Source organism: Rousettus aegyptiacus, unplaced genomic scaffold (assembly GCF_014176215.1).
Source record: "Rousettus aegyptiacus isolate mRouAeg1 unplaced genomic scaffold, mRouAeg1.p scaffold_m13_p_4, whole genome shotgun sequence".
Classification (NCBI taxonomy): domain Eukaryota; kingdom Metazoa; phylum Chordata; class Mammalia; order Chiroptera; family Pteropodidae; genus Rousettus; species Rousettus aegyptiacus.
This window is the reverse complement of record NW_023416307.1, coordinates 71,478,076-71,493,089: the sequence shown is the minus strand read 5'-3', so window position 1 is coordinate 71,493,089 and position 15,014 is coordinate 71,478,076. Positions and strand designations below refer to the sequence as shown.

The window sequence follows — 15,014 nt, the reverse complement described above, 5'->3', positions numbered from 1 at the left end:
ACACCTAAATTCCTATACACTAAAAAATGAACATAAGCCATATTAAAAGATCACACAATTCTTTTGCGACCTACATAGTATCTAAGACACTAAAACATTAATAAGAGCAGCAGTGAATAAATATATCCATTGGATAGCACAAGACAGCACAAACACATATCTAGTCCCTTCAGAGCATTCCTAATGTACTAAAGAAATGAAACACACACAAAAAACTAAAATCATTAAGGTGCCCTTCAGCTTATCTGTCAGTTTGGAATAAACTCTATCCCAATAAGTTTAATTGCCTTTTTGGGTTAAAACCATCTTAACAGATTCTGTTTATCAATACTCTCTCTCTGCAAAATTGGTAATACTTCTCTCATCAGCACCTTTGTTTTACAAACTGACACAAAAATACAGATATTTTTCTACACGTGTACTGTTATGCACACAAACACCAACATATTAATTTGTGTAAATATGGACAATTCTAAAAATTTAAACTTTTAAACTTATCTAGATAAGTTTAAAAGTTTTAAAAATGTTTGTCAGATTCAACAGTAACAAAAATTAGGAATACAATAGAAAAACTAAAAATAGAAACCTAGCTAAGTGTAGTACTCAAAACAGAAAGGAGTCTATAAAATTACCGTACAATTAAGGTAGCAAACAATCTAAGGAATTTTCAAAACCAAAAACATTCCATGAAGAAAAAAATACCAGTTTTGAAATCTGGACTCTATTAGAAAGGAGTTCTCTATTTTGTCCTAGGTTTTATTTAGAAGTTGATATAATCTGATATAAGATGGAAGAAATGGAAAATATTTGCAAAAAAAAAATGTGGTTAAAGAATGTGGCAATCAGAAAATTGTTATATTATTGGTGTTAAGTCTAAAAATAATCTAGCATATAGTAACAATAATACTGTCAAATGAAAATATTTCCTAGGCCCAGCTGTTCACAAGTCTCAAGCACACTGTCATCAGATTCTAAAGGGTCAGCAGGCAATGAATGAACAAGTGTTTTATGAGTTCCAATTAGGAAGTACACTAATATCTAAATTGGATTATTTTATTTCACATGAAATTTTAAACCATTAATGATTTTTCCTCATAAAAATAAAAGGCAAACTGACTAGGGGTAGGATGTAGGGGGAAAAATAAAAATAAATAAATAAAATGTTAAAAAAAATAGTTGAGCAAAAAAGAAAAAAGATAAAAGGAAAAAAAAAGGCAAACTGTAGACTGACCACTACAAAATCCTGGATTGGTGAAATCTAAAGTAATAAGGTTTAAAAATTACCTTTTAAGCTGTGATTTCATGTTCCACATAAGGAATATCAAATTATTGCTTTTCAATCACGCACACACACACCATCCAATTTATGGCAAAAACAGAAGCTGCCTTAAGGACTTGAAACTTTCAAAGAAAATGCAGCTATGTCTTCTGGGTTCACTATTCTAAAACTAAAATAACTTAAAATATCATGGCCCAGAATCATCTTAGAAATGTTAAGCTTTTCCTGGAAACTAGCCAATGGTGAACAGATTTAAAACTAGGAATTTAGATCACTCACCTATAAAATTTTGCTTTTCAGGTCCAGTTGTAAATGCTGTTTTAAAGTCTATATTTCAGAATGAAAACGTCAGTAGCATTTATCAGCATACTAGATTAAAAGATTCAAGTTACTGAGAGTGGCAGGTTCTGCCTTTCTCAGTAAGACCGGCAGAAATGCAGGAGTTTCCCTCTACAGAACTTCTAAATAGTGGTTGCTAATATGACATCCTATCTCGAAGGTCCATATACATCTTCAATTTTCAGATGAAAATTTCAATTTCAGAAAGTCTAGTTAGAATTTGAAGGAATTATACCAACTGTGACTAGAAGTATCAGTCCTCCCATAATTACTAAGTGTTGACTCGTAGTTATATCTGTCTTTGCCTGCTATCCCATGGGGAAATGGGAAAACTTAACCTTTCACTGGAAGGTACAATCTTTCAAAATAAGGTTTACGGATGAAAATTAAAAAGGTAACTAGTAATGGAAAAGACTGGAAATTACTGCTTAAAGATCATTAAAAGTAAAAAAAAAAAAAAAAAAAGAATAAAACCATGAAGATAAAAACTAGACACAAAAGTGAAGAGGACACAACCTAGATACAACCTAGGCATTACAGCAGTCCAGAGCTTCATCCAAGGTGGTTACTTTTTGTCCAAAGCTGCCTACTACAACTTAAACTCGGGCAGGATGAATCCTAATTCTTTGTAATGTTTTCTTGTTGAAGATATGTCACATTCTAAAGTCTTTTAAAACTGGCCTAAATCTAGAATTACACATATAACAAACCTGTTAATAATCCAGTTTCCACTAACAGCCTCTTAACTGACCTCCCTACGTTTATTCTTATCTCTCTTCAAACCCATTCCTCATAGGGCAGGGAAGATAAAAACAAACAAAAAGATAAATCTAGTCAAGCTCAAACCCTTACATTTCCTACAAAGCCTTGAACAATGTGACCTACTCACCATGCATTCATACCACCCCAGCTGTGCTGGCTTCTTTTCTGGTTCCTCCTTCCCACCGTGAAACCTTTGCATCTTCTATCTTCTCTATTCTCCCCTACAATGTTCTTACTTTCTTGTCTGTCTGGAATCACCAATTAATCCTTCAGTTCGTAACTTAAAAGTGACTTCTTTGGGAGAGCTTTGCTCTTTATCAATCTTCCACTCCTCCTTTTGCTTGAATGTTTCCTTCACTTTACTTATCGTAACTTCGATTAGGTAACCATGGGTTTGATATCTTTTTTCCAACCCTGTACTGTAAGACCTATGAAGGTGTGATTGTGTCTGTATTATTAACTGCTATTTTCTCAATGCCAAGCATATAGCAGGCATTAAAGGGAATATAATTTTGCAAAGGGCTTTACACAAAGTAATGAAAATTAGTCTATCTCACAAAATCAGGATTCTACCACAATATATCCTATAACTTTAACAAGTCTTTATGAGAGTTTAAAAAAATGAAGACGCTGTTGAAACATTTTTCACAACCGTCCTAAATACTCTAAACCTTCAACTTAGGTTGTTGAGCTTGGGGCATGTAGTGATGTTCTTTGAAAATATTCACAAAATTCAGTGTGTCGGCTAAGTTTCCTAGATGGAAACAAACTGAGGCTCTCTACCAAAGCCAATCACCTTTCAAATGAATGCATCATTAAAAGAAACTGAATAAAAGGCCACCCAAGAAGTAATAAGAAATTCAACCAGTGTTCTCTTGAATTTAGCCAATTCACTCAAATTAAACAAATGCTTGATGGATGGGACAAGAATGTGCAAAAACAAACAAACAAACAAACAAACAAAAAACTCCACCTCAGGAGAGATCTTCCCAAGTTGGTTATGAGTTTTGAGTTTTAAAAGTTTTACTATACAGAACTTCCAAATTATGATAGATACTTAAACTTTGGAAACTAAGATTCATCTACAATAATGTCACAGCCATTTGGAATTTGGCATAGAGATATATGTCTACAACATACTGATTCTGTTATCTGAAATCACTGTCAATTCTTAAGAAGCTTTAAGGCAGGACATCAGGTTTCTGTGGCTCAAAAAGATCCATAATTTAAATATCCAGTGTAAGAACCTTTTTCTTAATATTTTTCAGAAACTTTCATGTCAAGTAACAAAAAGGGGAAAATATAAAACAAAACAAATAATTTAACTTATATTAAGACAAGAAACTTATAAGAAGCAAATTCAATGTTTATTTTCTATTCTCTCACCTATCAACCCAAGACTTGCAGGAAGTAAAATTGAAAGGATGAAAAACTATCATCATCTCACTCTTTTTCACAATACTATTTTGATAGTAAGAGTGGGGGAAAATGAGTACCTGTGTGTACAGTGGTGAAAGAGGGGAACTAATATTTGTTTTGAGCTATTAGATTATGTGCCCACAGACACAATACGTGTATTATTAGATTTAGTCCTCCCAACTCACTCATTTACAGATGAGGCTCGCAGAGGTGAAATGACTGGCCAGAGGTCACCCAGTTTTAATTCCAGGGCTATCTAGTGCCCCTTCTACAACATTACGCTGCCTCAGTTTTCCTGGTTCTATCAAAAATATTAATTGTTCATCAGCATAATATTTCAACCAGTTATTTTCTATTATTCCATCTAAATGAATTTTCTTTCACACTCTGAGTGATTAGACATCATACCTTGCTCCATAGCTTAGAAACTAAGGGAAAGCAGACTCTTCCTCACAAAGAACAGCTCTCTCCTCTCACATTCTAAAGGAAACTTTTAATGATACATATAGTATTTATCTCAAACCTATCACAGCTGAGAAGGAAGCCTGTTCTGTCCTTGGTATTTCCTATTGCCCACACCGAGGAGGTTCTTGACAATTTTCTCATTTATACAATTAAAAAAACCCCATAATTTTTTATTTTAAATGGTCAACTTAGATAAATCATTGTTCAATATCAAAATAATTTAAATGAATGTTTTGATATATCCTTGCAATACTTCTTAAGCATTCTCACCATAGCACCTCTAAGAGCAGAAGGGAACAAATACATGCCAAGTAGCTAAAACACTTAGAGAGATTTCATTCAAATTTTGCATTTTATCTTGGAGATTCAGAAAAAGTTTTCATTCTACTCCACTTCATAGCCTTGTAGTTCCGCCCCCCTTTACAGATTCTAAACATTAACAATGTAAAAATATCACATGCTTATTTTGTAGTATCTCAGATAGCACTCAAGGTACTTGGTGGTTTGAGACGCCGTTCTTTAAGAATGGTAATATGGTCTCTAACACAGTATCATAAAATGGTAAAATGTGGATAATAAAGTTTTAACCTGATAATACATTTCAATAATTGACAGACTTTTAAAAAGTTATTATTGTGTCCAATATTACAAAAGTGAAACTATCAGTATTTCCTCTATTAAGGAAAGGAAAGTATATGAACTTTACATAAAACTTAATACATTTTTAATTTCTGGATTTCTAAAACTGATCTAATTTTATTTGTCAAATTTATATATGTTATTAACTGTTCAGTCTTTCTACTCTGTTCCAAACTTAGATAATAGGTACTCAAAGAAACATTCCATTTTTTTGTTTTTAGAAACCATAAAATGTGGGAGCATTGGTATAAAGTGATAATTACCTTGTTTCTCTATAACCGAGTATGAGGCCAAAAATCCTCGTCCAGAAACATGGATTCCACTCATGAACAGCACAGTAATTTCATTGCTTTTTGATTCAATTGAATGGTTCATTTGCAACTCGAGACCACAGTATTTGCCTAGGAATGAAAGAAAAGCAGTTATTTGTTGTGACTCTCATGCAGTCAATCATATTTACTATGCAGATAACAGAATCAGAATAATATACCAAACTGGGTATTAAATAGTATAGAATGATAACTAAGATGTTTACTGATTAAAAACCACATTACTCTAGAGGGAGAAAAAAAGCAAAGTAATAACTGTTCAAATGATTCAAGAGAAAAAGCAGTACGAGCATCACCAACCTTATAAAGATTCACTTGCCTGTGAAATATATGTAGTCTTTAAAATATTAAAGTATTTCATACAGGCAGGCGGCTTGCAAATAAATTGAGTCAATCAGTAATATTCTTAACATGCTCCCCACAGGGTGCCTCTAGATCCCTGGCCTCAGTGCACCCCTCAAATTTTTTAGAACCCTCTTGATTTTTATTCCAAGGGTTATTAGCTTTCTGATCAGTCCCTATTGGTGATCATTTATAGTGAAATTAAAAAAAAAACTCTAGTCTATAACTTCTTAATTTATCTAGTATTTAATAAATAAATAACAAACATCACACACTCGTCTTAGGTGCTATGGGTGTTCAATATAACGTATATATTTTGCTCATCCTTTCTTTAGAAATACCTACTGTGTAAAAAAGTTTTCTATTTTTAAACATGGACTGCAATTTGATATAGCTAACAATATTTTAAACATTCAAGCAAAATAACATTATCAAAGAACCCTACAATAGTTATTATCTGAGTATATAAAAAAAGATGATTTTATTTTCAGACTTATTTTTTAATATCGAGTAACTCAGAAATAGCCTGGTAAATATGATAAATATTAAATACTGTATTACTTTTGAACATTATTTAAAAGTAATGACCTAATATAAAAAACAGTAATATTTCATGTTATTCCAAATATTATCTGAAATAATATGGAAAACTACATAATTTGCTAGCAAAGCCAAGTATGTGCAGAGCCAGTGGCCACCACATTTAAATCTTAAGGACCAAATGGGAATAAGTAAAGGTAAGAGAAATTATATCAACTAGAATTTTTATATAAGCCAGTTAACTCTAGTAAAAGAGAAGTTTCATTTGGATTCATGGGCACAAGCTGTTCTTTGCCATTTAACAACCTACGTACGTGTGATTTTATTACAAGGCTGATTAAAGTGCTCTGTACAAATACTAACTTTTCAGACGCTTTTAGTACAAACAAAATAAAATCATATTTAAAAAATACCTACCATGCCATATAAAGATGTCTTTACAAAAAATATATTATTGACATGAAACAATGTTGAAAAAATCTTTAACCCTCTTAATATGGACAGAAGCATAAAAGTATTTTCTATTAGCAGGACAATTTCATCTCTTTTGTTTGTTTATTTGGGTTATCTTGTTCTTTAAAATGTGAATAAAATAAATCTGTGTTAGAAATAGAATATTTTTTTAAACTACTCTTGTTCAGTGAAACTCAAAAGGCAGGGCTAAAGAATGGATAATCTCAATTAAAAAAAAAAAAGGAAAAAAAGTGCAATAACTGATCTTGTAGGTCCTTAAGTGATCTTGAAATATACCAGGTAAACACCTCCCTCCACCTGCCATTCCCAGCAAAGATGACTGTTCCTCTCCTCATTTGGATCTCCTCTGATCATAAGTTTTACCCATTATACAAGTAATGCAAGCACTTGGCAAAATACTCTGGGAAAGGAAGGAGAAAAATCATCCCTAATCAGGGCAATATACTAGTTAATTTTTTAATTCCATTTTCCTAGGTTGGCTACTCAAAGGTACTCTTAAATCGACATAAAGCTTTTAATTACCAACAATTAAAGGTTCTGCTAATGGCGCTCAAAGTCAGCCAAAATCTCTAGTTTCTTATAAATAAATAAGAGGAATTTCAAAAAATAGTATATGAATACACATAGGAAATTACACATGTAAAAGTTCAGTATTTAAGTACCATAACATCCATGAAACACTGGTTTCTAGTCTAAAGGAATCCATGCTCCAGGCAAATAAAAACATTTAAAAAGCATTAGCTCTTAGGAAACTAGAAAAAGAAATGCAAATTAAATTCAAAGTAAGTAGAAGAAAACCAATAATAATTAGAGCACTAATCAATAAAGTTGAAAACAGGAACTCAATAGAGAAAATTAATGAAACCAAAAGCTGGTTCTTTGAAAAGGAAATCAATAAGCCTAAAATCAGAAAAAAAAGAGGACATAAATCACTAATATCAGAAATGAAAGTGGGGACACATCACTACAGATTCCATGAACATTCAAAGGATAATAATGGTATATCATAAACAACTCTGTCCACAAATTTGATAACCTAGACAAAATAGACAGCTTCCTTGAAAAACACAATTTGCCAAAACTCAAACGAATAGACAATCTGAATAGGCCTGTATCTATTTAAGAAACTGATTCAATAATCAATAATACTTCAAAAGAAAAAGCACCAGGCACAGATGAGTTCATTGGTAAATTCTACCATTTAAGGAAGAAATTACACCAATTCTCTACAATCTCTTTCAGAGGTTATAAGCACAGGGAATACTTCCTAACTCACTCTATGAGATCAGCATTACCCTAAAACCAAAATCGAAGACATTACAAAAAGAGAAAATGACAGACCAATGTTTCTCATGCAAACAGATGCAAAAACCCTTAATGAAATATTAGCAAACTGAATCCGACTATGTATATAAACTATATGCCACAATCAATTGGGATTCATCCTATGCATGTAAGGTTGGTTCAATATTTGAAATTCTATTAATGTAATCCATCACATCGACAGGTTATAAAGAAAAATCATATCATCAAATCAATAGATGTAGGAAAAGCATTTGATAAACCAACATCTAATCATAATAAAAACTCTCAGTTAACTGGGAATAAAGGGGAACTTCCTCAACTTGACAAAGGGTACTTACAAATAAAAAAAAAAAAAACAACCTACGGCTAATATCATACTTAACTGTGATAAATTCAAAGCTTTCCCAATAAAATCAGAAACAGGGCAAGAAAGTCCACTCTCATCATTCTTTTCAACATCATACTGGAGATACTAGCTAACATAGTAAGACAAGAAGCAAAAAAAAAAGGTCAGCAGGTTGAGAAGAAAGAAACAAAACTGTCTTTGTTCAGATGACATGATTACCTATGTAGAAAAATCCAAAAGATGGATTTTTAATAAAATAAATGATTATAGCAAGGTTTAAGAGTATAAGGTTAATATACAAAAGCCAATTGCTTTCTTTCTTATGAACAATGAACAAGTGAAATTTGAAAACTAAAACACAGTATAATTTACGTTAGCTTTCCCAAAATAAAATACTTAGGTATAAATCTAGCAAAATATATGTAAAATATATATGAGGAAAACTACAAAATTCTGAAGAACAAAATCAATAGACTAAGTCAATAGAAAGATATTTCATGTTCATGAATAGGAGGACTAGATATTGTCACGATGTCAGTTCTTCCCAACTTAATTTATATATTCATGTAATCCAAATCAAATCCCCAGAAAGTTATTTTGTGGACACTGACGAACTTAAAAGTTTATAGAGACACTGAAGACTCAGAATAGCCAACACAATACTGAAGAACAGAGTTGGATGACTGACACTACCTACCTTCAAGATTTACTATAAAGCTACAGTAACTAAGACAGTGTGGTATTGGTAAAAGGACTGACAAGTAGATCAATTGAAACAGAAGAGACCAGAAATAGATCCACATAACTCATCTTTTACAGGGGAGAAAAAGCGATACGGCAGAGCAGAATCTTTTCAACAAATAGTATTGGAACACCTGGACATCCACATGCAAAAAAATTAATCTAAACCCAGACCTTACACCCTTCACAAAAACTGACTCAAAACAAATCAGATTTAAAGGTAAAATGAAAAACTATAAAACTTCTAGAAGATAAGATAGGAAAAAATCTAGGTGACCTTGGATATGAGTATGACTTTTTAGATACAACACTAAAGGCATGATCCATGAAAGAAAGAATTGATAAGTTGGACTTAATTAAAATTAAAAATTTCTGCTCTGCAAAAGACAGTGCCAAGAGAATAAGACAAGCCGCAACTAGGAAAAAATATTTGCAAAATGCACATCCCATAAAGCACTTTTATCCAAACTAAACAATGAACTCTTAAAACTCAACAAGAAAACAATCTGATTTAAAAATTGGCCAAAGACCTAATGGACACATCACCAAAGACATACGGATGACAAGCATATGAAAAAATACATATATGTCATCAGTGAAATGCAAATTAAAACAAAGATATATTACGATATACCACCCCAAATCTAGAACACTGACAGACGAATGGCAAAAAGGTAGAGCAACAAGAACTCTCATTCATTGCTGGTGGGAAAGCAAAATGATACAGCCACTTTGAAAAACAGTTTGGGGATTTCTTATAAAACTAAACAGTTTTACCATACAATCCAGCAATCACACTCCTGGGTATTTACTCGAAGGAGCTGAAAACTTATGTCCACATAAAAATCTGCACACAAATGTTTATAGCAGCTTTACCTTAACTGCCAAAACTTGGAAGCAACCAAGATGTTGTTTAGTAGGTGAATGGATAAACTGTGGTATATCCAGACAATGGAGCATATTATTCAGTACTAAAAAGAAATGTAATCAAGCCATGGAAAGATAAGAAGAAACTTTAAATGCATACTGAGTAAAAGAAGGCAATTTGAAAAGGCTATATATTGTTTGGTTCCTGCAAAAACAAAACTATGGAGATAGTAAAAACATCAGTGGTTGCCAGAGGTTGGTGGAGAGGGATGAAAAAACGGAGCACAACAGACATTTAGGGCAGTGAAAATAGTCTGTATGATACCACAATGATGAATACATGCCATATATTTGCTCAAATCCATGGACTGTGCAACACCCTTCCCCACCCCAAACAAAAATAAAAACAAAACCAAAAACTAGCCACGAAGGAAATGCAAAGCAAACCCATAACGAGATTCCACTTTACACCCACTAGGATGGCTAGAATCAAAAAGACAGAAAACAAGTGTTGGCTAGCAAGTATGCTGAAAAGCTGGAACCTTCCTACACTGCTGGTGGGATTATAAAATGGTGCAACTGCTTTGGAGAATACTCTGGCAGTTCTTCAAAAGGTTAAACAGAGTTATCATATGACCCAGTAATTCTACTCCTAGGCATATATCCAAGAGAAATGCAAACATATGTTCACACAAAGTTGTACATGATAGCTCACAGCATTATTCATAATAGCTAAAACAAACAACCTAACCAGCATTCTTGGGTTCCTAGGATAAACTGGCATGGAGAGGTGGTAATAAATCTGAAAGAAACAACAATGCGATATTTTGGAAACAAAAAGAATTATGAACTATCACTCCAGGTGGCCTCTAGGAACTAAAAGCAGTCCCTGGCCAACACGTAGCAGGAAAATGGGGACCCCAGCTTTACGACTGCAAGGATATACAAATTCTGCCAACAATCAGTAAGCTTGGAAGGGAACCCTCAACCCCAGCTGGTTATCTTGATTTCAGCCAGGCAAGACCTTGAGCAGAGACTCCAGTCATGACATGCCCAGACTTCTGATCTACAGAAGCTGAGATAATAAATTGTGTTGTTTTAAGCTGTTATGATTGTGGTAATGTTATGAAATAACAGAAAACTAATACAACCAGGAATTTACTTTGGTGTAGTAAGAATACACTGCTCTTGGATGATCAAATTTGAGAGTATAGTGCACAAGTTGGAATCTATGGCTCAGGGCCTGAATTAGCAGACAGATGTATTTTACTTGGCCTCTTGACCAGTAGTTTTGGTCCATGCACTATTTCAAAATGAATTAGAAGCCAGGACTTTAAAAATCTGGAAACTTCTTATCAATTTTGAATTTTTGACTTCTTTTGGTGGGGGGTGGGGGGCGGGCAGAGGGGGAAGAAGGAGACTTGGGACATTTCCAAATGTTCGTGCCCAAGTAATGTAAGGAGAAAGTCATACTCCAGTTTGCCACAGCCCCTGCCACATTCTAATGCTCCTAATCCTGAAGCTAATTATCGTTCATCTATGGCAATGCTGTTATTATACCTAGTCCATGTCACTTAATTATTTTACCTGTCTAGCCCCTGTTGGCAGTGAGTTTGTATCCACTTGCATAGAGTTTAGAGATCTTAAGGTTATCATGCCTCTTCTGATGTCTATATCAATCATGCTTTTAGTAGATGATGAAAAGCAGCATATTAAACTCTGGAAGATATTAAATGGAAATATTCTGTGTTCAAAAGAAAGATCCATCTGATTTTGGACAGACTACCAAGTAGAGTTTATTAAATTTTGTCATTAAAATTATGAAACCTGGTTTATGTTTTCAACTAAAGGGAAGATTTATTTCACTTTTTGAAAGGTGTGCCATGAAACAATGATTATCTCAGGAACTTGCATGATAGAAAGAAATGATGGAGGGTGGGGAAGTATCTGCTAGAGCAAAAGCACATCAACTTCGTCCACCACCAAGAAATGAAAATGTAGTTTTAAGTGCTTAGAGAGCATCACTTTTAATTTACAAACTGATTTAGGGAGTTTTTTAATGCATATGTACAGAAGCACCTCTAATCTCAAAAACAAAATGTGGAATTCTCATAGGAATTTACTTAACAATTTCCTTACTGTTATAAGTTTAGATTGCTTCCAGTTTTTCTGCAGAGTGAATATTGCAAAAAACACCATCCTAACACAATTTCTTCAGTATTCTGAAGTATTTCCTTAGTAGTGATTCTTAGCATACTTCCAGACTACTAAACAAGTATACCAATACATACTATATATATAAAAGTATCAATTTTACCACACCTGCCCATACCAAAACTATTAAAATTTTATATTTTTTACTGATCCAGGGAGAGAGCATACTTAGTTTTAAAAAACTGCATGTCTTTGATTATAAACATAGTTGCCTCCTCCAATTCCTCTTCCAGAATGGCAGCTTGGACAAAAGAGCACATAGATTTTTATCATTATCCATGATGGTGATCAAAGGATCTTTATAAAAAATTTTGCAATATTCATGTATATCAAAATATCCATGAAGTAACAGTAATCTTCCCTGTCAAAATTTTCCAAGTGGGCTTTCCTTCTTTCCTGTGAGATTTCTACTTTAACTGAGGGTTTTAAGACTTATCTTTTGGAAAACCATCCAACTTCTAGATAGAATTCTAGAATTCTATTTCTATTTCTCAATAAAAACTCTTGAAAAGTTGGTGACTCAAGGCCCTGGCTCTTATTAAGTTGACAACTTCTTTCAGGATAGCTGGCAGTGTTTCTCATGCCAAGTATAGTAACGCAAAAACAATGAGTCATAAGAATTTGTAGACGTCAGCAAAATCAGATGTGTTGCCAAGCATCACAGGTGAGACATATATAGCATAACAAGAAATTATCCTTCAAAGTTTTTCTGAGAAATAAACTTTTCAACACTTAGGAGATATTAAAGGCTTTTAATACTTTCTTTAAGGGCTTGTGAATAGAAATTCTTGGATGGGGTGAGCATCGCATGATAGATTAAGTTTCATCTAGGTGAATGTTGATGAGAAATAAGACAGTCGTCGATTCCTCACTGACTTGCCTCATAACATTAGAGGAAACATTTTGAAGTGATGGCATCATTTACAAAGATGAAGTTTCAATATTTCTTCTCTGTTTCAGGCTACAAACCAGCTTGCCCATTCCAGGGCACAAAGATTCACTAAGGTCTTTCGAATTGTATATGGCTTCTGTACTTTGCAATGTAACAGACAACTTCATATGATGCTTCTCCATTAGGGACAAATCCAGGGTAAGTTTAAGTTCTCATTATGCCTTCTCATGAAAAACAGTCACAGTAATCATTGTATTTTCATGACCAACAGATATAAAATGCCTTTAGCCTTCCTGACTTCATGTTTCCATTGGCTAGAACTTTGTCTTACATAAAACTGTTTGATTTATCATGCAAGATACCTAAAATGATTAAGATTAGACATTTCTTTAATTCCTGATGGGAAACTACTCTAAATGCTAAACATTAACAATGATGATCATATTGTGAAACCCCCAACTTCTTTAACTGACATAAAATAATTAATTTTCACAAAGAAAACTAAAAAAAAAAAAAAGAAAGAAAGAAAGAAAAAAAAACACTGGGAGAAACTAAAGAACAAAAAATATTTTGTTTTTATTAGGTTCATAGATCCCTGTATGAAGATATGACGAATATATACAATAGAATATTACTTATCCACAAAAAAAGAATGAAATCTTACCACTTGCAATAATATGGATAGACCTAGAAGGTATTATGCTAAGTGAAATAAGTCAAAGAAAAATATGATTTCACTTATATGTGGAATCTAAAAAATACAATAAATAAACAAAACAGAAACAGACTCATAGATATAGAAAACTGATGGTTGCCAGGGGAGAGGGATTGAGGGACTGGGCAAAAAAAGGTGAAGGAATTAAGAAGTAAATTGGCAGTTACAAAATAGTCACAGGGATGTAAAGTAAAGCACAGGCAATGTAGTCGATAATATTGTAATAACTGTGTATGGTTCCAAGTGGATACTAGACTTATCGATAAGGAGAATCGCTTTGTAAGTTATATAAATGTCTAACCACTATGTTGTACACCTGAAATTCATATAGTATTGAATATCAATTGTAATTGAAAAATAAATTTTAAAAAATCTTCATTTTCTCAATTGCAGTTTCCCATACCCTGGCTTCAATTTAAAGCCTACCGCTTTTATCCAACACTTTGCCTTCTGTTCCTTACAAATATGAGCACATTTATCTAATCTAGTTTAAAAATGAAGACATAAAGCATGGCATGTGAATTAAACAAAGAAAATATAAAGAAAACAAAAATGTAAAAAGGATCAGCGAGAATGTAGTTGAAATTAATGTGGTTGAAATGGTAAAGAAGATCCAATTTTCTAATCATTAATGTGTCTAAAAAAGATGTGCAAGATAATGGAAAGGCAATAATATTAAAACCATATTCCAAAAAACTTCCTAGAAATAAAAGATCTGAATCTATATTGAAAGAGCTCATTAGATACCAATGGAAACTAACCCACAATAATCAACTTCCACATGTATCCTTGTAAATCACTAAAATTTACAGGGAAATAAAGAATTATCACAGACTCTATAAAAGACCAAATATCTTTAGGGGCAAGAGAATTCAACTGGTATCAGACTCCTCAAATAAATAAATAAATAAATAAATAAATAAATAGCACGGTAATAGTGGAAGAGTATTTTTTAAAAAGCTCAAAAAAAAAATGTGAATCAAGGACTTATATATAAATTCAAGCTGTCTCTCAAGTCTCAAGGTCATAAAAAATAAAAATTGGCAATTTTAAATTACAAATTCTTCATTCATAAGCCCTTTTTAAGGAATCGATCTATTCAAAGCTGAACTTAATCCACTCAAGTATGACTGGCAGAATTTGTGCAAAGACTGACGGTGAGCATTTGTTATGTTTCATTGTAGATTTAGAAAAGTTAGAGATGGGTTGGAGAATAAGATGTTATGATATTTATATTCTGACAGGTAAAAATGGGGAAAGAAGAGAGAGAAAAAAAATAGAACAGTTTGCTGAATGTTATATGAACAAAAGGCTGGAGTTATAGGCAATTGGTAGAAGTTAAAGGA

The 15,014-nt window shown here is 32.9% G+C and overlaps 1 protein-coding gene across 3 annotated transcripts in view; it reads right to left on the bottom strand.

The window, feature by feature from the left end:
• The window catches only part of DCBLD2 (discoidin, CUB and LCCL domain containing 2), a 76,753-nt gene that overhangs the window by 34,500 nt on the left and 27,239 nt on the right, over positions 1-15,014 (bottom strand). For all 3 annotated transcript variants that reach the window (XM_016135790.2, XM_016135798.2, XM_016135815.2), the window contains one exon: positions 5,167-5,304. In XM_016135790.2, coding sequence (XP_015991276.1) covers positions 5,167-5,304 — 138 coding nt within the window. The remainder of the gene's footprint in view (positions 1-5,166; positions 5,305-15,014) is intronic.